At 37.1% G+C, this 25,579-nt stretch overlaps 1 protein-coding gene across 1 annotated transcript in view; it reads right to left on the bottom strand.

Moving 5' to 3' along the window:
- Positions 1 to 568: 568 nt before the first annotated feature.
- The window catches only part of DOK6 (docking protein 6), a 274,858-nt gene continuing 249,847 nt past the window's right edge, over positions 569 to 25,579 (bottom strand). The window contains exon 8 of the mRNA XM_064443089.1: positions 569 to 13,189. Coding sequence (XP_064299159.1) covers positions 13,050 to 13,189 — 140 coding nt within the window. The 3' untranslated portion in view covers positions 569 to 13,049. The remainder of the gene's footprint in view (positions 13,190 to 25,579) is intronic.

Raw genomic sequence — 25,579 nt, 5'->3', positions numbered from 1 at the left:
CATCAACGTATCCTTTGATTCATACGTAGAATTAAAGATTATTCGTACTTCTGCAATTTAAACATTTTTATCCAGCAGGTGTACTCTTAGGTAAGAAATTTAGAACAGCTTTGATATGCAGAATGGAGCTGCATATGTTTACATAAAGTTAATTTGGTCTGAGAAATCTCTGTCTGAGAAGCCTATGTGACAGGGTGAGAAAGAAAATGTGCTCGATGTTGTCCACGCCCATGATTTTTGCATCTCAAACTGCAAGGTATTTAGAATAACAAATATCCACAACTTTCCACACAGGAGGTGTTATTTTGCTGCTGGGCAAACAGTACTATTCAGCTGACAAAAGCAAATATATCAGGGATCTTTGAACCTAGATTTAAAACTATGAACAGAAGCTTGCTATCTGACAGCTGTGTGGTTTTACAGGCTTCATGCTACTCACCATAGTTATTTCAGCACTTTCTATTTGGGGATGGAATAGAAGTGTAGCCCCGATTTCCTCTCTCCCTCCTTCCTCCCTGCCTCTCCCCCCATACCCAGGAGAAAACAAAACATGAAGACTCCATCACTGTCAGGTTATATTTAATAATAATTTATTTTAAGGTTTAGTTGCACAAAAAATAAATGAGAACATGGAAGATACATGAATAAATGATGCAAAGCAGAAAAAAGCATGATTGAGAACATTTACAGAACAATACACACACACATGTAGTTGTATGTGTGCGTATGTATACATTCTGCTGAAACCTACAGAAGAAACCACACAGAAATTGAACAAACAGACAAAAAAAAAAATATCCTTAAACAAACAGAACTAGAAGGCAGACCTGAGAATTAGGATCTACACATCTTTTGGCCTTTTACAAATCTGCTGTGTTACTGAGGACGAAATCCCAGTAGATGAAGGTGTCACCATGACAGCTGATAATCATATATGTCTGCACACTAAAAACTGTGTGCCTGGCCCACCTATGCTTGATTCCTCTTTTCTCTTGAAGCATTCGTAAAAGTGTTGCTGAATATGTTGGGTTTTGGTTTTGTTTTTGTTTTTTGAAAAGGATCGAGGGGGAGGCATCATGCGTCTGCCTACGGATCAGTAACTGGTTCCACCTGGCCGGCTAGGAAGGAGCATCAACAGCTTGACAGTGAAAAGCACATTTTGTGTAGCCTTCTCCAATGGAAAACTTTCTTCACTTGCATGGGAAAACAGGAGTCTACGGTCTCTGAGAATAATGTGGATACAAGGCTTCTCTGAACTATTTGAGCAATCGTAGCATTGTGTCGTTATCCTACACTTCAGCTAAAAATCGAAAAACCTAAACTAAACTGTCCTTCAACCTAGCACTGAAGACTTAAATTGTTTACAATGTCTTATACCATTAGAAAACATCTCATTTTGGTTTTGTGTACTCCTGAACAAGGACACATACACATTGCGAGGGATAGTTTTTTTTTTTCTTTCACTTACTGAAGGTTTTGTGATATATAAATGCTTGCATGTGAAGTTGATGAGGATACACAGAACTCTCTTATCAATATGTTGGTTTACTTCCTGAGTATTCAAATGTCATAGCAGATAATTCTAAGTTGTGCACAACATTACAAATAAAACCCTGTAGCATCAGGTCATTTCTTTGATGACCACATTTATATTAAATTGCCAAAACAATAATGCAATGAATGTGATTACTGTGAAGTTCTCAGTTAGAACCCTGACACAGAAATATCCATAAGCCGAGAAGTTAGTACTGTTTCACTGCTTGTAGAGACAGTCAAAGTACATCCTTACTTTACTGAGGGTAAGACTGGGGACAGGTTGAGGTTAAGTACCCAGAATACCAGACTGTTTGATTATTTCTGGTAATGCCCTTATTTCTTGCCTCCCTTGGTACTTTTAGCTTGTCTTTTCAAAATAATTTTTGAGAAAGAAGAAAGAAGAAAAAAAATCTGTAGTGCACATCTTTGCAGGTATTTAATCTGTTTTAATTCAAATTCCATAGACATATTACTTCTACCAGGATAGTCCACAGGGTAAAGCACATCACACATAGCAGAATAAGAACAATATATTATTTTTCTCAAAAAACAAACCCAAAGCAACAGCTTCATTTTTGTACCATGGTAATATCAGTGAACAGCAGCTGAACATGAGACCTATATAAATGAAAACCAGAAAGAAAACAACCCCAAACTTACCAATATTCTCATTGGCTTAGAAACTAGTAAACTACACACAAGAAAAACTTACAAAAGTATAATTTGAAATGTAATATTAAAACTCTATAAATATTTTATGAGCCTGGCAGGATGGGACCCAGCAAGAGTCTATTTGATGTGACAGAGTTTGGATTACGTAAATAAACTTTCCAGTGTAAAATAGTACAAGCTATTGTTTATTGCTGTTTATTTTCAATATTTCCCATAGATTAGATTTCTTTCTTTTGGAAGGTTTTAGTTCCTTTTGAATGAACCTCATCAACTGTAATTTAGAAATTTTATGTTGAACAATTGTGCTATTTCATGCTGCACCACTTGCCCAAATAGTTAAGAGGGAGGGGAAAAAAAAAATCAAGGAACATGACACAACTATGGATAGTAACCAGCTCAGCATACTGTCTAACCTGTAAGATAGTTGTCTTTTTTATGTTGTTTTAAGGCCTTAGAAACTTGGCTGAATGGAAATAGACATCATAAAGCAAATTTTCATTAAAAACACTGAGTCTTTAATCACTGGGTAACTACCTTCTCTGTAACTGGAAAATTAATCTATGAGATTTTAAGAAAAGTAAGAACAGATTTCTTTTCCACAACAACAAAAATTTGATCTTCTATGCTGGATGAAAAAGGTAGATGTTTATGTAAGTCCCACGTTCAAAGGAAAAATCCATGATTAATAGTACCACTAAGTCTTTAAAGGACATAAGCTCACATCTGTCTAAAACAAACATCAGAGAAAAAAATTATTTGCAGTCAGTCTTTGCTGGGACTTCTGAATGTGGGAGAGGCAGTTGCCAGAGTTTGGATCAACAGGGCAAATTCCAAAATTACAGTCTATGAAAGAAGGTGAAAGTTAGAACAGTAACATACATGATCTCCTGTTACTTTCTTTATTCATTTCAAATATGTTCCTTTACCTTGAAGAGCTCCTCTGACCCTGTAATATAGTCATGTTACTGCTCTTTCTGCTTGTCTGCTGCTCTCCCTTGGCTGAGCATCTTGGGGTGAACCAATGTTTCTGTGAGGAAACAGTCTGCTTTAAGGGCTGGACCTACCAAGGAACACAAGAAGCTGGACTCCTCCAAACCCCCATGTTAGGCAGGATAGTCCAGCACTTAATCTGCCTTCTGACCTCCACCTGCTCTAAATTCACAGGCATCTTTTCTGTTAAGCACCTAACTTTTTTCAAGAAGACTCAGAAATAACTTGTTCTAACCGTGCTGTGCAACTTAACCACCTACCTCCTATCCAGGTCTTATCCCAGGACTAGTGGACAGGAGGAGAGGACCAATGCAACAAAGCAGGCAGAACAGTTAAAGTATAGGTGCTAGCTGCATTTGCTAGTTTGATAACAGCTGGATGCTAGTTTACTCCTGAGAGATCCAAATAAGAAACCTTACTTCAGAAAAAGAAAAGATTTCAGAGGACTAATCTCACTATCATCAGTTTCATTTCTAGTTTGGTTTTTTTCTGAGGAGTGGTGGTGACTTTTTTGTTATCATAAAGACATCTGGGAACCAGGGTTCGTTTTTTTTTTTTTTTTAAATTTATTTTAAAATCTTATCTGCATCATGGCCCTCTAAACCTTCTGTGTTATTGAGCTATGTGAAAGTTCAAATCAATGGTATTTATTTACAGTAGCAGAAACTCTGTCTCAGTGAGTATTTCCCAGCACAAGTGAAAAAAGACTTATTTTCTTTAAAGCCTAAATGCTCAATAGGAGTTAATCCCCTAAACGGCTTTGGAAGTCTGACGCTAAAGGCTAGTTCCAAAAACACTCCTGTCTGTCTACAAGATAGGTGCTAAAATGCCTTTTTAGACCGTGGACCCCAGGAGCAGAAACTACATGTCAAATTCTCAGACTGTATTATTTAAGGTGTAAGGCAACTCAAAAGACATTTTCAACACTTATGCATTCCTGGGGAACCGTTTTGGGCACAAGACATGCCCCCATTGCCATGCCTTGCTGGGATGTGGTGTCAGGGTATGTGTGGGCTCAGGGTGGCCACTGCCCCTCTGACATCCAGTGCAAAGGATTCCACCTTGAGGCTAGAGAGCCACAGTGGTCTTCAAAACACTATGCTGGACTAGACTCTTCACTGTCATATGAAATGCTGTTTGTGCTACCGCAGTCAGTTCATCCAGTATCCTACCTGCCAAATCAGCCAGGAAACGGAAGACCCTGGACCAGTTCTCCCGGAGCCTGCATCGGACATGCATCCGCTCTCCCCCGCCCTTTCCAGCCTTCCCCTGAAGCTGGGCTCCTGTACAGAAACAACTCATGTTTTAAGGACTAAGAAGAACCTGCAGGGCTCAGTAGGGCACTCCAAGAAGAGTGTCCTTGTCTCTGCTTGTCCCCCTAACTCCTTTTTTATCATTCTTTTCTAAGAGTAAAACGCATTAAGAGTGATGAGAAGAGGATGGGCATCTAGATAACCATGGGAAAAACACGTGATGAGTTTGCCAACATGTCCTTTAAAATATGAGAGCCTAAGAATCAAGATAGTCTCACCTGTGGGAGGTCTGAGACTAATGGAGCAGGCTACCACCATGACACAGGACTGTGTCACTGCTCTGATGAGTTTCTTGACTCTGATTAGGCTTGATTTATAAAGCTGTAGGTTTACCTTACTACCTATCTGTGTTATAGTCTTGCAGTTATATATACCTACATCTAACTTAGGACATAATGTTCAGGCTAGAAATACCGAAGGAACCGCACAAAGTTATGTAAAGCAAGTTTCAATGCTATCCATGTTGCTAGCTGGTATAATTAGATAAAATAACTAATATGAATTACTAGCAGTGGCCAACATACTACTTCTAGCTTTATGCTTACTTAAAAAGACAATTTTGTAGTTTTAGAAAAAAAGTGTCACCGTGATTCTAAATGGCATTTAATACATTTCTTAAAAGTTTAATTAGATTGTTAGACTAAATAATTAATTTGTAGTATTAACCAGTAAGTTTAATAACACTCCAGAAGGACGGGATGCCATCCAGAGAGACCTGGACAAGCTTGAGAGATGGGCCTCTGAGATCCTCATGAAATTCCACAAGGCCAAGTGCAAGGTCCTGCGCCTGGGTCAGGGCAACCCCCAGTATGAGTACAGGCTGGGGGAGGAAGGGATTGAGAGTAGCCCTGCGGAGAAGGACTTGGGGGTACTGGTGGATGAAAAGCTGGACATGAGATGGCAGTGTGCACTTGCAGCCCAGAAGGCCAGCCATATCCTGGGCTGCATCAAAAGAAGCGTGGCCAGCAGGTCAAGGGAGGTGATTCTGCTCTTCTGCTCTTCTCTGGTAAGACCCCACCTGGAGTGCTGCCTCCAGCTCTGGAGCCCTCAGCACAAGAAGGACATGGACCTGTTGGGGCGGGTCCAGAGAAGGGCCACAAAAATGATCCAAGGGCTGGAGTGCTTCTGCTATGAACACAGGCTGATTTGGGGGTGTTCAGCCTGGAGAAGAGAAGGCTGCAGGGAGACCTTATTGCAGCCTTTCAATAATTAAAGGGGGCTTATAAGAAAGATAGGGACAGACCTTTTAATAGGGTCTGTAGTGATAGGACAAGAGATAATGGTTTTAAACTGAAAGAGGGTAGATTTAGATTAGATGTAAGGAAGAATTTTTTTTACAACGAGGGTGGTGAGACAATGGCACAGGTTGCCCAGAGAGGCGGTAGATGCCCCATCCCTGGAAACATTCAAGGTCAGGTTGGTCAGGGCTCTGAGCAACCTGATCTAGTTGAAGATGTCCCTGCTCACTGCAGGGGGGTTGGACTAGATGACCTCTAAAGGTCCCTTCCAAGCTAAACCATTCTATGATTCTATGATTTAAGTGATCAATAGCTTGTCATAATAAGATCTAGTAAAAAATTACACAGTATCTTTTTTCTTTTTTTTTTTCAATACCTTTCTGTATTTGTGTTGATGTTTAAAGTGTATTTCAAGATAAAAATGTATGTTAGGAATATTTATATATATCTTAAAAATTCTCTTTGTTAATACAATTTTTTTTCTCTGAAATAAATCTCTTTGAAGCAGGCATTTATTATTTTCTTTTAAATTTCCATAATTTACTCAACAATAGTAGTATGGGAGGAACTTTCCCACAGAACTCTGTCAGATCATTGTGCAATTAGATGCATAAAGGCTGAGGACCTATGGATGTATTTTTACACATCATGAATGCAGATGTTGCTTTTATTATCTAGAATTCGATCAGCTCTGAAATGTTCTAGGTAATATTTTTAGAAATATCTGGCTGGCTGCATAACGTCCATAAAGTTGTGTGATAATCATTGCAATGCATGGTGCAAAATACTATTTTTTAAGCATCTATATTGCATAATGCATGTTAGATGGACTGGTACTTGGTTTTTCCAGCCAGGTTAGGGAAAATGAGCCCATCACTCCTGAATCCATTGTCACAGAGCAACTGAGAACTGTGAGTTGGATTAAACACAAAGTATTGTTCCCAGCTTCTCATACAGCCAGAATTTGAACGCTCTGGGAAACTGTTTTGCACAACACAACCCATTGATGTGTGCTTAAATATCTGCTAAATTCTTCTAATAATTTTAAAGATTACAGATTTTTTTTTTTAAATTTTTGCTGGTTTCTTACCCTATTTTTAATTTCCTTTTTATTAGGTTTCAAAACCTTCTCTGTCTTTCTCTAATTATGATTTTCAAAGAAAGAGAAAGAAATACAAGATGAGCATGTGCCATACTTTGGTAGGAAGTCATAATGCTTTTTATCTGCATTGTCTTTTTTCCTTGTAACCATCTTAAATCAGTATAACCTGCAAAAAGCAGTTCTGGAAAATACATATCTCCTGTCACAGCCTGTCAACTGCAGAAACTCAGGAAATGCAACAATTAACATCAACAAGGATAGCTTTATTTTACATAATTTTTCTATTTTAGCTTTAGGAGCAGTGATGAGAATAAATGTTTAACTGGAACCTTTATTTTTGTTACTGTAACAGAATTGCCAAAACAGAGGATTAATTCGTGCTATTTCTATGCCCATTGCAGTCCTGCAATCATACAATTTTAAAAAAGATTGGAAACAATGTGTAGCCTATATTAAAAATGAGGGTTAACTTCATTCATGTCAGCTATTGTTACAGGAAAAAGATCTACTACAGAATGTATCAATTCACTTGACAATCTCAGGATTGTAAGGGAACATGGTAAATCCATTTAACCTCACAAGGATTTCTGTACTGATGGAAAAAAACCAATGAAATCCATGCTTTGGGACTTTCAGTGGGAGATTTAAAAAGATTAACTCTTTCATCTTAGAGAGTGTATTAGATTCTGAGCTTGCATTTAGTTAAAAAGAAAATCTTTTCTCCATTACAACTTGCAATATTCATAACAATATTGACACTTTAAAATTTATTATAATTAATCATACTTAAACCTCAGTTACTTTCATACCTGTTTTATTCACATCCTTAAAAATCTGTCAAGCTGTATATGCATGCAAAGGTGTGAAAAGCATCTTTGTGAAGTGAAACTTCCATTTTCTTCAATAGAAGCAGTTCACCTATGGATTCTAATATTTAGGTTTCTAAGTATAATGCCATTTAAATAATTGCTGAACGCACAGCACCTTTACCTATTGTCTTCTCAGGGCCTGGACAGAGAGACAAACTTCTTATCACAATAGGTTAGTCAATATTCTTTGACATTTCTTTCATTCTACTGTACGTTTCTACTTGTTTCCAATATAACACACCTTTTTACCTAAAATCAAAAGTGAAGACCATTTATTTATAATATCATGTTCTTGACACACAGCACCCTTTGTGGAGTGCAACACTTATATATCCGCACAGTTAATATATCCAACCTTATAACCTTTGATTTTAAAGTTATGTCACTATAATGGTGTTGCACAGTCATTATCTCCTACCTACAAAATAAGCAGACACCCCAACCAGTTGTCTGTGGTGAAAAATATAAGATTCTAATATATACAGGTTGTGTAAGAAGCTGGTTTAGAAACAGTCACAAGTATTTGGATGATCTACATGAAAACAAAATTTTCCAGTGCTGTGGGATCTGCTCTTTTACTCAAACAGTAGCTTTTGACACTTTCTCCACAGTCCACTCTATCCTGTATGTAGATAAAAGCCACATTTATTCTTTTGCAGCAGGTATAAAAGGGAGCTGAACCAATCTCATAATAAACACATATTAAAATAAAATCACTGATATAAAACACACATAAAACACACTAAAAAAGAGATTAATTGGAACACCTTCCTCTTTTTCTTTTAGGAAGAAACAGTTGTAAATAATGCTGTATTTCATGCTAAAAAGCACAGCCATTCAAGAGATTTCTATTTTCTTATGGAATACCACCCTGCAGTTTCTAGGTTACCAGATGAAAACTAGCAAAAAATGTGGCTGGTGAGCTAAGTCTGAGTAGAGGTTTATATGCTACAGGCTGATGGTCTTTGTCAGTTCCTAGAGATGAAATGTCTCAAAAATCACTACTCCTTATAGTATTGCCTTTTTGACTGGAGAGCTGAACAAGCATGAAGTTCATTCCTTTTCTGATAAGTGCAATACAGAGATCTGATTAATGCTTTTTTTTTTTTTTTCTCTTTGCCATGAACAAGTAAGGGTCTTCACAGACTGCCTGCACTGAGCGACCCCTAAATGAATGAGTGCCTGAAATCTGTATGTTGTAATTAAATTATTGCTATAGAGAGCACTTTAAAAGACTTTTGACCTCAGATCTTAAATTTCAACTCCTCCTCCAGCAAAGTGTTATTAGCGTAGGACAAGACTTGATTAGAAATGTGTTTGCTGCTTCGCAACAGGATTTCTAGTCGTGTGTTGTAAAATTAATTATTTTCCCGAAATGTCTGGTAGACTTTTGTCAAAACAAAAAAGAGTTGCGAAGTTGCAAACTTCTTTGGTTTATCAATACATTTCCAAGTTTTACTTGCTAGCTATAGGGGAAAAAACAAAACCAAAATTACCACCAAGAACATGTGAGGAGCTGGAATCAGAGCCTACCACAGAAAGGAAAGTCTACACATCTACTCAGTAAGACAGCAAACTCTATGTGACAAGATTTTCTTTTTCCTTTACATAGGCAGGCAAAATTATTTCAAAAGAGTATACTCACGGATGATTTAAACTATCAATAATAAAATGTAGCTGTTTAAAAAATGCGTCTACTCAAGTACCTTAGCACCATTTGGTGATTTATTACCAGTCTCCTTCAATTTCTCCTTTTCTGCACCAAGTGACTACAAAATCAAAAGAACCAGCATGCATCAATCTATAATTTTCACAGTTAAGATATGTTAATAACTATATTTAGTAATGCTGTGTGTTATTTGTTCATAGGGGTGAATATATTGTTATCAAGAGTCATTTTTTAAAAATTTAAATCATGGTTACGGTTATATATTCCTAACACATCATCAGAACCAAAATGAAAGCGACAGCCTTATATTATTTCTTCTATTTTATAATGTACTAATGCTAAGTTCCATTTGTACCAGTTGCACCTGGTTACCACTGAAGACATTTTCTGCCCTCCATCTCTTCACAGCTCATTAGCTGAAAACAGAGAGCTCCTCTTGGGTCAGGAGTAGACACATTATCTGTGTGCCTTGCACATGAAGAAAGCCGAGACTTGAACAGGGACCCATGGGGTCCCTGGGCCTATTTAAAGGCCCTCGTAGTCTCTAGGCAAGCAGCTCTACCACGTGTGCCAAAAGAGAGTCTTCCTTCTGGCAGAAGCACTAGGAGCTGTACAAAGTAGTCTCAGTGGGGAATCACTTAGATTATCGACAGGCATATGCCAGGAATTAAAGCAATTCCATGAAAACAGAATTTTCTGGCAAACTGTTGGTGCAGTGCCTGCCTGGTTCTCATAGAGCTTTTCTGAGGAACATTTCTGGAAGCTGTGCAAATACAGAAATGTTACAGTGATATCATCTGTTGTGGACTGGCACTAATGGCAAGATCCACCAGCTGCTGAATATCTTTGTGCTTCAGGTGCCCAGTTTTCTTAGATTGTACGATTACAGTACACTGTGAAGTTGCATCCTTATTTACAACTTCCAGCATGGTTACATTTATTCTCTACAAGAAATAGGCTCCCAGTAGGTCAGGTTTGCTTTTTGCTGGTTGCTTTCTCCAGCTTTGTCCTAGAGTTAAAAGTTTCTGACTATTGCTACAAGATGAGACTTCACAGATGTTTATAAATGTATGAGTTGAGAGGATAGTTGTATTATGTAATGAAAGCAAAATATTTAGTAAAACTCCTATACATGGCCAATCGCCCCCTTTTTTTGTGTGTGTTTTGGAAATAGCATCTACATTTTCATTAACTAGACAATATTCATGCACTGCATAGGAAGACAAAACCATCTGTGACAGAGAGCAACTGTTCCCCAGGAAATAGAAAGAGCACACTATGTAGATCTTAGGCTTTTTATCTAAACATAGCTAAAGCACTAACTTCAGGATTTAGATAGGTTCTTAAAGTATATGGGCACTGGAACTACAAAGCAGTTCTCATACTCTCCTGTTTTGCCTTTTCCCCACTTTTAGATTGTGTGAAATACATAAGTACTCAAGTCACGACACAGAGGAAGACAGTTACATGGACACAGCATAGAAATCTGCAGAACATATTGGAAACTGAACCTAAGGAATTTTAAAGAAAATGTATACTTTTAGGGCAAGTGAAAGAATTGCAGTTGTATAGGAATAAAAACAACTGGCCAGTTCCTCAAAAGGCGTGTATTTGGCAAAGCTGCATTTAATAACAGAATTACACCAGGAGAGTATCTATCTTTTTGTATCCCATTTTGCATGTAACATTTGCAAACTGGAAATTTTCCCAAAGCAAAATGTCAACCAAATTTTTTTCTTAAATGAATGTGTGAATGAAGCTTCCTTGATGGGTACAGCTCAGAGAGCACCATGGGTACAGCTCCCTGACAGCGTGGGAGAGCAATTTTTCATTTTAGCTCATCAAAATAATCTGTAGGGAGCCGTTCTATTCCTGAGTATGGCAGCACTGTGAGAAGGAAAAGAGGTAGTGAATGAGACAGGGGAAAAGAGGAAAAAATAAAGCTGATTGTGGTGGGGTAGAAGTGTTGCATTCAAGCGGATCACAAAGCTTTTTTATTCAGTAGCTGTTCACTGAGGTGTAGAAAGCTGTAAGTCTGCAAGGTCTCTTAGCCTGGAAAATGGTTGGAGAAAAGCTGGACATACTGTATCAGTAAATGCTTAATCAAAAGCAGAAGTTTCTTCCATACTTTTTAATACATATATATATATGTGCATATATAAAACAACCCAACAGCACTTTTTTTTTTCAGTTAAATTATGGTACATAAAACTGATTGTTTCATTGGAAAAAAGTCTATGTGTCTCCTCCTTGATATGCTTCCTCAACCTGTCCTGAGAAAAAACTAATGAGACGAATCCGTCTGGTAATCATGGCATCATTTCACACTGGGAACAGAACACAAGGCTGCTCAGATCATAGTAAGAGGGCAGATATTTCTCCCCACAATTTCAAACATTTCAGGGCATCACAAGAAGTACAGAAATGTTCGATACCACTTACAAAAATCTAAATGTTCAGGATAGATAAAACTTGTTCCCCACCTACAGGTATGCCTTCCAACTTATTCCTTCATTACTGATTACAAACACACCTACTAGAGTTCATTTTTTAAAGACCTCTTCCAAAGACAGAAAATTTTCATTGAGATGTACTCATCCTCTTTTTCAAAGTAAACCGATGCTTGACACATGATCGTACAAGGTACAATGTGCATCTAAAACAGAAATTTGAGAAGTAAACAGAGAAAATCAAAGTAACGCTGACCAGAAAGACAAGCCCAGAGCTCAGCTCTACCGTATCTGGCCCAGCCATGGCACAGGCAGTCACCAGCTGGGGATGTGGCCCGCTTTTATTTTTCTGAGAACAGTTTTCCCGCTTTTTAAAGTTAGGCTTGCAGGCACGGTTACCTAAATGATTTGCAAATAAGGACACCTCGCAGCAGTTCTGAGGACGAGACTGTGGTGTTGATGTGGACGTTCACAGCTCTCAGGGGTGTCATGAGAATTATGTGCCAATTAGTAAGGGATGAATTTGTGCCCCAGGAATTTAAGATTAGAGTCATACCAGGCGATAACCTTACCTTAACGCATCGAACTCTATTCCCAACAAAATGTATTAGCCTGCTACTCCAGTATCTGTTGGTGCCTGGCTCGAAAAACACCTGACCACCTTCTAGGGTAATGAGAGAACTCGCTTGGATATGAAGGTGACCCCTGCAGCGCTGAAGCTGCATCTCGAATCGGTGATGTTTCAGCCACTCCAACGGGAATCGGTGGGCTGTGGCAAGGACCTAAAAATGTTACGGGTGAAGATGGGCCGGCCTGCTGGTGGAGGCGGGTAGGAAGGCCCCGATGTCGAATGCGCCATCGTGATGGAGCCCCAGAATGGGCCTTCTCCGGTCATGCAGAAACCTTCACATCAACACAGTTTCGTTTGTTTCCACCACTTTCTCACAACACGAATGTGTTCCCTTCCCCCCCCACCCCCCTCCTTCCTGAACGTTATAGACAAAAGGAACGGCAAAATAAATAAATAAAGACTTAGCCTCTGCTTCAGGGAAGCCGCCTCTCCAGGTTTCCGCCTTGGCAGTGACCCGGCTGGAGCTGGTAGGCATCAGTTTTCACGGCAAATGGTGGGTGCAGAGGGGGCCGGTGGCTCCCCGGCCCTGGCGGCAGGCTCCAGGCTTGACTGTCTCTCTCGGCCGGCCGCCCCCAGCTGTCATGGCACCAAGCCTGAGCCGTAGCTGAAGGCGTAGCTGCTGGACAGCGAGAGGGACTGCTGGTGCTCCTCACCCTGCTCCGAGGGGTAGCTGGGAAATGTCTGTGCCCGGGACACCTTCGCCGAGCCAAGGCTGTGACCTGGAGGGTGAGACATGGACACAAAAGATGTAACTGGGCTTTAATTTAATCTCAGTTTACTTGAGGTCTTTTGCCATGGGTGTGGACCCTGACAGGCTGATGTTGTACTGTCCCGTGGTGCCAGGGTGCCCGGAAAGCAGATGTGCCACATGGGGCCTCACTGGGGCTGCAGAGGAGGGTTTTGCCTGTGCCCGAGGCTGGAGCAGGTGATGGATGCCCAGCTGAGGCAGAAGGTCCCAGACTCAACACAAGCATAATTTATGGGCAGAATTTTTTAATTTGTTTTGTTTTTTTTTAGATTGCAGAATATCATATCTGTAGATCTCCTACTCTATACATCTCAGTTATGCTTGTTAGTTAGAGCTGATGAAGAAGTAATGCACTTATTTATTTGAAGCACTGCTTAAGTGGTGGAAGTAATGCCAGTGGTTTCAAAGGGATTTTTCACATAAACGCCGTTTTACGTACCTACTGTCTTTCAAATAGGATGCCAGTTTGTCAGGTAAACACATCATCATTGCCGTTTCAAAAGGAAATGGAGGTGGGATATGGCTACGTGGCAGAATACTGGTTGGGAAGAGGATGTGCAGGATCTTTCCTCACACAGGCTTGTGATTGTCATATAACCATGGCTTGCTCACTTGCAGACAGCAAGATGGGAAACCATGTGTGAAAAGCCATTAAAAAGCCAATGACCAAACTTAGAAGATGACTCCTATGGCCTGATTCTGTATCCCAATAATTTGCCTATCTCAAAATTTCCTTCTGAAATTGAGATTTAATTAGCAACAAAAAGTTAAGTTCCAAAGTATGTATCTTCATGCAATGTATAGTCTCCATTTTCTGGAAATGTATATTGAAGCCTGTATTTAAAATGGTTTTGGATAATGCTTTTAAAAATGCCTTTAATACATGTATTATATGTAGAAATGCAAAATCTTATTTTTCTTTCAACCACAGAACTATTAAAGAATTGCTGTAACAGAGTACAAGAAGAAGTCAGTTCGCTCTGAAATGTTTCAAAACAGCTAGCAGCTTTCTAGACTGACACAATAGCGCTGGAACCAAGAATGATGTTGACAGAATTTGGCAAAACTTAATCCTAACTTGTATTTGGAAAAGTTTTGCTATAACATGTTACTGACTGCTTCACGAAAAGACCCGGGATCCTCCTGAATATTAGTCTATCAGAGCAATACTAGGACCAAGAGAGAAAAAAAACCTGACTAAATGAAAAATAGAATAAAAGGTACATCTCAGTGACACTAGAGACAATAAAGCCAGAGACTGAATTCCCAGTGGCACGGTAATGGTCATAAAAATCCCTCTGATAGCAAAACCAAGCAGGATGCATTTTGTATGTGTATTTTTACTATTCATTCACTGGGTTAAATTGACATCGGCTATCAAAACCTGACTGAAATGCCAAGTTTAAATGTTTTCTGCTTCAAGCTTTTGCATCAAAATGAATTAAAATGTATGGTGGCTGTGAGATCTGAGCTGCAAAGCAAAAGCACTGGTAATACATTGAGAATAGTCTTAAATGTTATATGGCTTGACCAACTTTTAACCATGATATTAAGTGAGGCCTTCATACGCTTTTATTTCGGATTTGCATCACAATTACTATTAGGGGTTTTTATTTTATTTAATGCAATCCTAAACATAGAAAGTTGCATGATTGTAAGTTTTAATTTTATATTCCAAATCTGGCATTTTTCCTTCTGAGGATGCAAGGTCTTGTTTTCTTCTTACCCAGAAGCTAGAATCATATATATTTTAAGGGCCTTAAGGAACTGCCCATCCAGCCATGTGACTGGCTATGTAAAATTTTTCTCTTTCTTACCAATAAAAATATGTCAAAGTACCATTCTTTTTATGTATTTTATAAAAAAAGACGTGTAACACACAAATAGTCCCTGTGACAATGAGCAGGAGTAAAGACACTTGCCAACTGAGGTAGCTCCCCAAACTCAGGCCTATGTGTATCATGTGCTGTATCTCATATAATTAATTTCAAATTCCCTTCTGTAGAATAATGCAGCTTTAATGCAGTGATGAAGAGTGCCCCTGCTAAACTGATTTCTAGCCAAGGTACTAAGGCAGCCTCTTAGAATATAGAAGATGAATTTGAACCTATTAAGGTTAAAAAGGAAATTAAATTCAGGTCTTCCATTTCCTGGATGTATGCGTCAGCTGCTAGCGCATCCCTTACTGTTCTTTAAAAGAAAATTTGTAGCTGCTAAATCTCACAGCATGGCTGATCTTAGCCATTTTGTAACGAAAGGGGTTAATGAGGATAAGTGATGACTTCTTCCCTGACTGTTAGGATATATAGTCAGAGAAAGAGAGAGTCTCAGATCCAAAAGATTAAAAGACACACTCAGCAGAGCCGAAAGATGTAAGAAACCTGGTTGAGGCTCAGGCCAAACAGGATGACATCAATCTATGGAAATAATAACAAAAAGAATAGAAGACACTGGTTCAAATGAAATGAGAAAGCTATGGGTAATAGAAAATTTGTGACTTTAGGAAAGAATGGCTCAACATTATATATTTACTTGCAACTTTTTTTTTTTTAAACAATGAACTATATTAATATATTTAAATAAAATGAATCAAAAAAATAATGGTGGCAAAATAATGAAATAGTCCAATGGTTCCAAGTTGGATTAAGACTTCTAAGTAGTAAATTTCGCAAATTTAAGTTTTTGTTCAGCTTTTTTTTTTTCATTTGAGTATATCCTGTACTAGAAATGCTAAATGATAATTGATTCTTTTATTTGCATTCCTACTAAATATTATTTAAATACTTATACAGCTCATCAGCCTAATGGAGTCTTAGGTACTGCAGCATCTTCACAGTTATGGTCTATGACAGCAGTAAGGCTTTTGAAACTGAAGTTACAGGCCAAGTTTTTGCAGTAAAGAATTTAAGTTCCACAGCTTTCTAAGTCTCCTGCTTCATTAGTATTTTTGGTGTCATATTTGGGTCTTAAAAGGTTAAAAGAGAAGAAGAAGGCGGCTGTTTGTGGATTTTGCAGCTCTTTGGTGCCACAACTGTTTTCAAGAATACAAAACTAACTCTTCTCTACAGCTCTTCTGAAGTCAGCATAAGAGGAATTTGATTAACACACACTTTGTGACCTGAAGACACCAGTAGAATTGGGGGAGTTTTTTCCTGTGGCTTACATATGAAATGTTTTGTTGGTTGTTTTTGTTTGTTTGTTTGTTTGTTTCCTCCCCCCCCCCCCCCAGTTCTAGGACATGACCTTGGAAACGTATTATTAAGCCTACTTCATCCTTTGTTTAAATTTACTCTCAGGATCATAGAATGCAGTGAAGCTGTAGACCAAAGCAATTAGGTATGAATGATTCATCAAGATAATTTAATGTAACCTGGCAAATTACACCAAAATTAGATTTTTCCTGATCTTAATTATGTTGGAAGCAGAGGCAGTATACACAAGGATCCTATTTCATGACATGGAGCTTATTTATAACAATTCTTTAGAGGAAAAGCTCAATGGTTTCCTAGTAACAGCAGTGATTGATGTACATATAAGTAGATCGATCACAACTTCTAACCGAAAACTTGCAGTACTCAGCTAAATGAAAAGAAAAACAAAAAAAAAAAAGAAGAAGAAAAAAGAGATCCAGCAATAGGCTTTAAAAGCTCCCTTACTGCTGTTTCTTGGGAGATATTTCTCTTTGTTTCAGATTCAGAATTCAAATTCTTAACCAGAAGGAAGGTGCCAAACCTTTTGCTTTTCCAAATTAAAAAAAAAAAAAAAAGTTGTGCTTTTCTTTTCCAGCAAAATAATTCAAGGGAGTCTCTCATCTGATATTCTTTGCTTAGAGCACTCATCTATGATGCAGAGTCCTGTATTAAAATTCCCTTCTCCATGTGGGTAAGGTTCGACATTACGCTTTCTGTAATGGAAAGATCCACTGAAAATGTTCCCTTTCTCCTCTGCCCACACTGCTGCTCGCTGTCCGTCAGTTGTGCCACTGCAACTGAAAGGCTGCTTTGTAAGCTGAAGCACTTTGGTCATCTGGTTTGCAAGAGCCCTACAAATTGTTGTACTGGCACAGCCGAGGAGCAGGACAAGCAGCCAAGGGTAAGAGATGGCAGGGTTTTTCTAAGACTGGCTTTGGTGCCAGATAGTTTGCTTGGGGAATGATGACCTGTGGGCAATATGCAACCCAATGCAGGTGAATGTTATTGCCACCAGACCACTCGCTTCTCTGATGCAGGATCACTTTTGAAACCCTGTGACCAAGCTTTTCTAATACAAGATCTAATATAAGTGTATACTTTTGCAGTACAATGATTAAAAATTAATAGGACCAGAGACTCCTGTGTTTCAGCTTCTGTTGCAGGCCTTTATGTACCTCATATTAGATAGTCATTAGGTAAAATAAAGAAGCAGACTTTTGCAGCTGCACAGCAGGCTTTCATCTGGGATTTCTTAACCTCTGAACAGATGACTTTACAAACAAAATTATGTCCTTCTAATGCAGTTTTACTTTTCTAGGTAATAATAATAAACTTTGTTTTTGAAAATAAAATTTGGCATTTCCATTCCCAAGATTATGAGCATAAAATTGAAGTAATTAAATTAAAGCCAATTGGATATCTTTATTAGTATTATGTTTTGTATATTTGTACTTGGGAGAGCTCTGAAACTTTGTGAGGACAAGAGTTCTGTGATTGCTATAGATGTTTCTATAAAAGTTATGGAAAAAACATGGTTGTTCAAAAGAAATTTATATGAATCAGTCAGTGCAAGTTAAGACCAAATAAAGTGAATCGCTTGGTGTATTGTAAAGAAATCTTTTCTTTTTAGGAATATTCATTCAAAAAATCTGTTGTTCACAATACACAGAACAGTCTGGAAACCAGTGAAACAGAGAAGACAAGGTTTTCTCCAAAAAGGATGGTGCAAGGAGGTGGAAAAAAACCCAATTAGCTAACAGCTGTTTCAGGAATGAAATGTTAGTGGGAAGAAGATAGTTGTATGTTGTTCCTCACACAATTCTCAATAGACAATAAATACAGCCCTTCAGCCAGAAAAGTTCACAAAACTAGTACCAGCCTTTAATCTAGATTTATGTTCTCTAAGGACTTTCCCAACAGCAGCGAAAGCTCCTATTTATACCAGAGAGGGCATGCAGATTGTACTGAGGATATGGTTTTGATGGGCAAGCGTGTCTCAAGATGCTTCAGCCTCTAATATTCATTCTCTGCAGCATTTTTGTTAAGACACGGTACAAAGTGGGAGAGGCACTGTAGCTATGCACTGAAAACCTGCTAGGGAAAATGAAACACTTACTGCAAGAAACTAAATTATTTCAGATGGAAGCTTTTATCCTCTAAGAGCTTTTGTTGTAAAGAAAGAGACTCCACATTTTATTCTGGATAAAGAAAAAGTTCTTCAAAAAACCCCTACTACAATCCCAAATTAGTTAAGTGGCTATTATTGCATCAAAAATGATACTTTCATTTAAGGCAGAAAATAAATGATTGCTGTTACCCTATTTATAAATTGATACTGGTTAGAATTCTGCCAACTCTCCGTATTGAATATACAGTGCTTTCTATTGAGCTGTTGATGACAAAGCAGCTTTTCCTTTTCTGCTGTTAAATGATTGGAATAACTGAAGCAAAGTTTCATAGCAGGACAAACTGCTACAAAGAAAAACATTTATTTTGCAGTAACGATGCAGTTGGATTGCAAGGGCATTAATTGGTACAGCAATTATTACGTTGTCACTCACAAAAAGATGCATTGGAAGGGAGCAGATGGAAACTGAAAAATAGCATAAACTACATTACAGCATATTGATTTCCATATACTTATTGAAAGTGAAACTGTGCGCCTGTTTCAGTTCCAAATAAAGAAATAAAAATTTTCCCTTGAATTTAACTATAGTTGGAATCAAAACTCCAGGGAGCACAGACGGGCTCCATCTTCTATACTTACTAAAATAATTTTGGATTTCATTTCATCAAATATTTATCTTTCTGAAGGGAAAATACGTATCAGGAAACATAATTTTTGAGACAGATTTTTAATAAAATGCTTTAGTTTATTTATTAGAAATAATTTGGAATAAAAATAATTTAAATTGATAGGATATATAGGAAATATATTGAATGAATGTAAGAAACCCCTTCTTAACATTTAAAATATTTCTTTTTTATGCCTTTTATTAAAAAGCATTTTCATTTTCTTTAGAATTTGAAATTAAATGAATTTTTTTTTTTTGGCCCAGCATCAAGATTAATAAGTATCTGAGTAAAATATATTTGTTACATAACTCTATCACTTTCCAGAACTGGAAGACTATTATTTATCTTAGAAGTTTTTGTCATTGTCATCAAGCCCTCCTCTAGAAAAGAAGAAATTTTACATGTGCATGCAGTAAAGATTGCAGAATTGGCAGTTCAAAACAAGTAAATTTACAATATGTAACATTTTTGACTCAAAGTTTTCAACATTCCAATTTCGGCACAAGTATGCTGGAGTTCTATGAAGATTATATTCACATGTCAATATTTTGAAATAAAGAAAATGCATGTCCTTAGGACTTTGCAATAGTGACAATTGTTTCAATAACTACAAAATGTGAATTCCTTGCAAACACGATCTATGGAAAAAAATAAGCATTATTTCATCTGTACCCCTACCTAAAACAGCAAGTATTTAAAAGCAGTACCTTGAATCACATAACTACAACTACTGTATTGACTAAAGGTCAGTCTGGTTTAATTGTGGTTGTGTTTTTCCGGATAGTATTTTTAAATACTTGCTTTCCTGTTGCATTTAAACTGTGGTAGAAATATCAGAACATCAACCACATCTTTCTCAAAGATAGATAGGTTTACCTTGCCCTCTACTTTTAATTCATTAATCTTTTCCGCTGGGAATTTTTCCTAGTAATGCATCTTTTTATTCATAGTATCAGCTTTCTATGCCTCTGTGTGTTTATAAAGGGAGGAGACATATATAAACATCTCCTACCTAACATCTCCACCTAGGAGACAGAAAGTTACTTGCACATGTCTCACATTACCCAATAGTCTTTCCCCTTTCTGCCCGAATTCCTGCAGCCAAAATATGCCACGTATTTGGGAAAAGTAATCTATTTTACATTTTACATCTCTTTGACTTGTGCTCTTCCATTTGTAATACATACTTGTATGCCTGCGCGCCTGAACTACAGGGAGATGAAATAAAAGAAAGTATCTGACTGGAGTAGCAATTTTTTTTAGTTCTGTACTCTGAGCCAATATGCAGATGAAGACAGCAAGCTTGTACTTAGCTTTCTTATGTTGTCTCCCATATACAGATTCCAGTGGTCCTTACAGAGATTAATTGATTTCATCTTTAGAGCTTTTTCACTTGTGCTAATATTGCAATATGAAGCCAGCCTCCTCTCTCCTCTGTTCTGAGTCCAGCTCCTTAACTATGCCAACACAGTTGATGGAGGCACAATCATGTTCTTATTTAACACAAAATTAGGCTAAGGTCCAACTTTGATTCAAAACAAACAGAATTTTCCAGATAAAAACTCTCAGAAAGAAGGGTTTTCTGAGTTTCGTTTTGCAGATTCTATAGAAGTGAAAATTTCTGCATGGATACTTTCAATTTTCAGTTTACTGATTTTAAAGTATTTATCAGGGAACCCAGATCTCTGCTAGCCCTGCATTGAGGAAGCAGTTGGGATGAATTAATTCCAGAGCCAGCTTCCAACGCAAACTATTCTGTGATATAATGCAATACTTTATTTTCAGCCATTTTGCTTTGTGAGAGAAAAGGAACTATCTTGTTTTAATTTGCTAAAGAAAACATTCAGCTGTTCTTTGTGACTGACACACTATATTGGAGAGCTGTAGGTTTTTTCTGAAACAGGTGATAAAATTTGTGTGTGTTAGAGAAGTGACTATGATCAAGGATTTTGTTTTATAATGAAAGATACAGGCATCATGACCTTGAAGAAAACCTTTTGAGAGGACGTGTGTGCAGTTTAATACTGAAATGTGTCAAAATGATCAACAAATTACTTTAAGACTCTAAATACAATCTTGAATGAGTGCCCTAACAAAGCCACCTGAAAAGGCTGAGTACTTTGTACAAGGTGGCTGGCATAGTCAGCATAATTTATGCTTTCAACTACAGACTCAGTCAACCAGAAACTAATATAAAGCATTTCCACATAAGTAGTATAAGTGAGGGTTATTATGAGAATAACAACTCTGTTCCTGAACTTTATACCTTTCCAAAGTAAAGTAAAATTATTTCATTTACCACAGACATAAACAGAGATTAAGCATTTTTATACAAAATGCAGGCACTCTCATTTTCCTATTCAAGCTCAAAACTTAATGAGCTTTTTAAACAGAAATTTCACAAAACCGAGACATTCCATGTTGGTAATATTAAGGAAAGAAAAAGAAAATGGTAGAGGAGAAATTCCTGCAAGTCACAATTTCTTTCACTTCAAGGTATATTTGAATTGGATAAGGATGTCAACAAATGATAAGATGATGGCAAAATGCAAGAAATAATAAGAAAAAATGCTCTGATCCTAAGTACATATGGGAAAGGCTAAATTGGGGGGAAAACAGCTAAGGAAAACTCCAATAAGAAAAATTATTTTAGTCTTTACAGTACTTGGTGTCATGGGGACAAGACAAACCAACAAAAGGAAACACTCAGAAAAATTACCCTGTTCCTGGAATAACTGAAAAGTGGGAAGAATATAAAGCTAGTGAAAAAAGAAACAAATGTGAAAGATAGATAAAACTGTACGGATTCAGTTACTTTGTCTCAAGTAGTGATTTTCTGATGTATTTAAGTAGGTAAAGCTATACACTTTGCTGTCTTCTTTGGCTTTTGATTCTTGTGTAGAGCAGCAAATCATTATGAGAGTGAACTGACTGTTGATGTCTGCATAAATAGATTTCCAGTATAATTTTCTTTTACATCCTTGAAAATTACATCTACCACCTTAATTTATCATCTTGGTTATTCAATTTTTTAGCTCATCATTCACTTTTCCCTTCCTTAAAATGTTTTTGTTGCCTTTTTGTTACAGCCAAACTAAATTCCAGTCAAAACATGGATCTTATCAGGTATCTTGTTAAAGAAAAATCAACCCCTAAATCTGTTAGTGATTTAGCATGAAGCATCTTACTAAAAAATGCAATGCAAAAATGTAAATTTATACATAGCATATTACTTTGATGATATGGAATACCTAACTGTTAAATATTTATTGCATTTCAAATCATGTTGACATTTCCCCTTGGATACACTATTTCACAAAACACTATACATGCCTCATGAAACTCCACTCATACTACAGAGATGAAGTGAAATAGTGAATTTCTAATTTCATGTTAGATATCTAAAGTGAAATGAAGGAAAAAAAATTACTTACATTGAGAAAAAGTGTATGAAGTGGAGACAGTAACCTGCCTTTGAAAAAGGGGATGCTACTGGAGGCTGATTGATCAGTACTGTTCAATCTTGTTGCTGTTATAATTCTGCTGATCTTTAGTGTGGCCAATATTTCCTGCCCCAGTAGTATTTTCATTATAAATGCTCCATTCACAAAGATTTATAACTAGCCTATAAAAAAATTGCCATAAAATGAAACTCAGCGCATGAGATTTGAAGCTGGTGAGCAAATTTGGTCTGACAGGATGGAGGGAATATGCTTTTCACCAGGTTTTTATGTACGTAAAATACAGCTTTGATTGGAAAAAAAATAAAAAGGAAAAAATTGGTAGGCAGTATAGTTTACATTGCTTGATATAGGAAAAGATGAGGACAAAGGATTTATACCACCCCAAATGGATACCTATTCTACAAATATTAAGTTTAAAAGACGATTTCATTATGTCAGTAAAATGTGAGAACTAAACACATATAAGTCTAAGACATTCACGGTGAGTGTGGTGATACAGCTGAGCCCTTCCTTTGACACTCCCAGCCAGTTTTTTTGCACACCTGAAGTGCCAGAGGAATAGGGAGATCAACGATAGCAAAACTAACCCTTATCAAAATCAAAGAAACAAACAAAAAAGCAAACCAAAATCCAAAAAATGTTTTATGCCTGTTAGGCTTTCACTGTGGAATCAGATGTGCTCCACGTCTGGGCTGTTTAAAGAAAAGACAGGAATGCCTGGCTGTTAAAAATGGTTATGAGGTGTAATTGGACCATGCATTTTAGTATATCAGCTGTGTCTTAGAATACCTGAGCAAATAGTTGCACTGCAGTGTCAGTCCCATTTGAGCTCTGCCAGTGTTCCTCACGGCACAAAAGCAGCAAAATCAATCATCTGTTTTGATCACATACTTCTACCCTTGCTCCAGAACACAGAATTGTCCCATTACTGTACTTCCCTATAGGTATTTAAAGACAAAATGCTGTTCAAACTGTAGGCAGTGTCCTCCAAAGACAGGAAAAATTCTTGGACTCCGGTAAAATGTTTTTCATTCAAGGAACATTGTAATTCTGGTGTAACATAGGGAATTAGTCATGCTTTTGTGTATTTTGCTGGGAAGGGAAGGAGGGTGGTGGTTTGCGGGAGGTAGACATGTAGCTCCCAGTTTAATAAAATGAGTTATTTAAACCAAGTAAAGATTTTCCATGACTTTTTTTTCCTGCCACCAATGAACAACCTTCAGAAAAGATAACAGATCTCACATTAATATATGCAGGGATGAAACACAGCTTTTAGAACTTGTACCTTTCAAAAGCTGTTCTATTTTTTACCTATGCATTGAAAGCATTTATTAATCCATTTGTTATTCAGATTTAAGCTTTCTATGAAATAGCTTTCTAAGAAATATTCCTTGGAAATATTCTTTAGAGGGCCTTAATGTTATTTCAAGCTACAACCAGATAGCAATAGTAGATGCCATATAAAAGTGAAGATATTGTGTTAGCTGATAATTAGCTCTCTGGCAATGACTAAGAAGCTTCCTCAAACACTTGAAGACAGGAAGACACATCTTTCCAGCAGTTGTAAAGAAGAAAGGACTTTTTTTTTTTTTAAAGCAATTTGAAATTACAGGCTTATGTTAAACTTAATAAGACTTGAGAGTGCAGGCATTTTATCTAAAACGTAAGGTTGCTTGACTTTAAAAAAGGACTTCACCGTTCACTATGCTTTCACTATACCTGCTTAGAACAACTTAAAAGGATAGACTGGATTACTGAAAAACTGTAACTACAAATTTAGGAATGCTTTGATACTTTCTCACTAAAATAGCAAAGGCAATCTGCTGAATGACATGCAGCCATTAACCATGTTTATAAATTAATGTTTCTTAGACTAAATGCATCACTGGTACTAACCCAATGAAAGCATGATGATAGCTAATTGTGAAGTTAGAACAGTGTCAGAGAGATATGCTTTCCTCTCATGGTGGAATTATAGAAGAAGTGTGTTTAAAAGCTCTCCCTCTTCCTGCTATCATTTTTGAAGTAAAAGCTCATCTCATACACCTCTGGAAGTAGAAAACCAGCAGAGAGTTTTGAAAAGGAGCAGTAAACTGAATAATCTTATACACACAAGAGAGAAACTTTCGGGTTAAATGATAGTATTATTATGTGTTTAATGTCTGTTTGTAAAATGAAGTCGTAAAGTTCTACCAGAAAAAAGTAATTGATGCTCTTCTAGTAAAGAATTTTGCAGGTTACCAATGTGCTACTAAAATTTTGGATTTCAGTTTATTTTATACTTTAGAGAGGAAATTTAAACAGAATGAAAAGACTGACTATAAGAAACTAATACTTTTTATATTTCTAAAAATATTATTTAAGTTTTGGATATTTCTCAGTCATTATTCCATCTGTCTCAAGCAGACCTCTTGAATATTCTCTGAGGAGTAACAATTTAATGCTTCCTTTATTTTCACAGGATTTAGTTCATATTTCTCACATTTAGCAGTTTATTCATTATCACCCAGGCATAATTCACCAAAACAGAAATAAAAACCCTTGACTATCTAAAATATCTCAGGGCCCAAACACAGAGACAAGTTATCATAGCATCAAAATTCACCTTTAACAGGAGAATTTGAGATCTGTGTAGTAAAAATGATGTAACTTGAACAAGCTTGGAATAAGTATCTCAATAGATGCCATCCAGAGCTTAGCCTAACAGTCGTGATGTTAATAAATGTTAGTTGCTGACATGGTAGCAGCGTCCATTTCCAGTCATGGTATTTAACTGAAGATCTTCCTACCTCCATGCTCTGTTCAGTGTCCAGAATTATTTTTTTCTATGAATAAAGATTATGTCAATTTTTAAAAGTTATTTTAGTTATGACTGTTAAATGCTCCACTTATGTTTAGTTAGCCAAGTCT

Source organism: Phalacrocorax carbo, chromosome 2, assembly GCF_963921805.1.
Source record: "Phalacrocorax carbo chromosome 2, bPhaCar2.1, whole genome shotgun sequence".
Lineage (NCBI taxonomy): Eukaryota > Metazoa > Chordata > Aves > Suliformes > Phalacrocoracidae > Phalacrocorax > Phalacrocorax carbo.
Note: the sequence above shows the minus strand (reverse complement) of the source record. Positions and strands in the feature narration are given on the sequence as shown.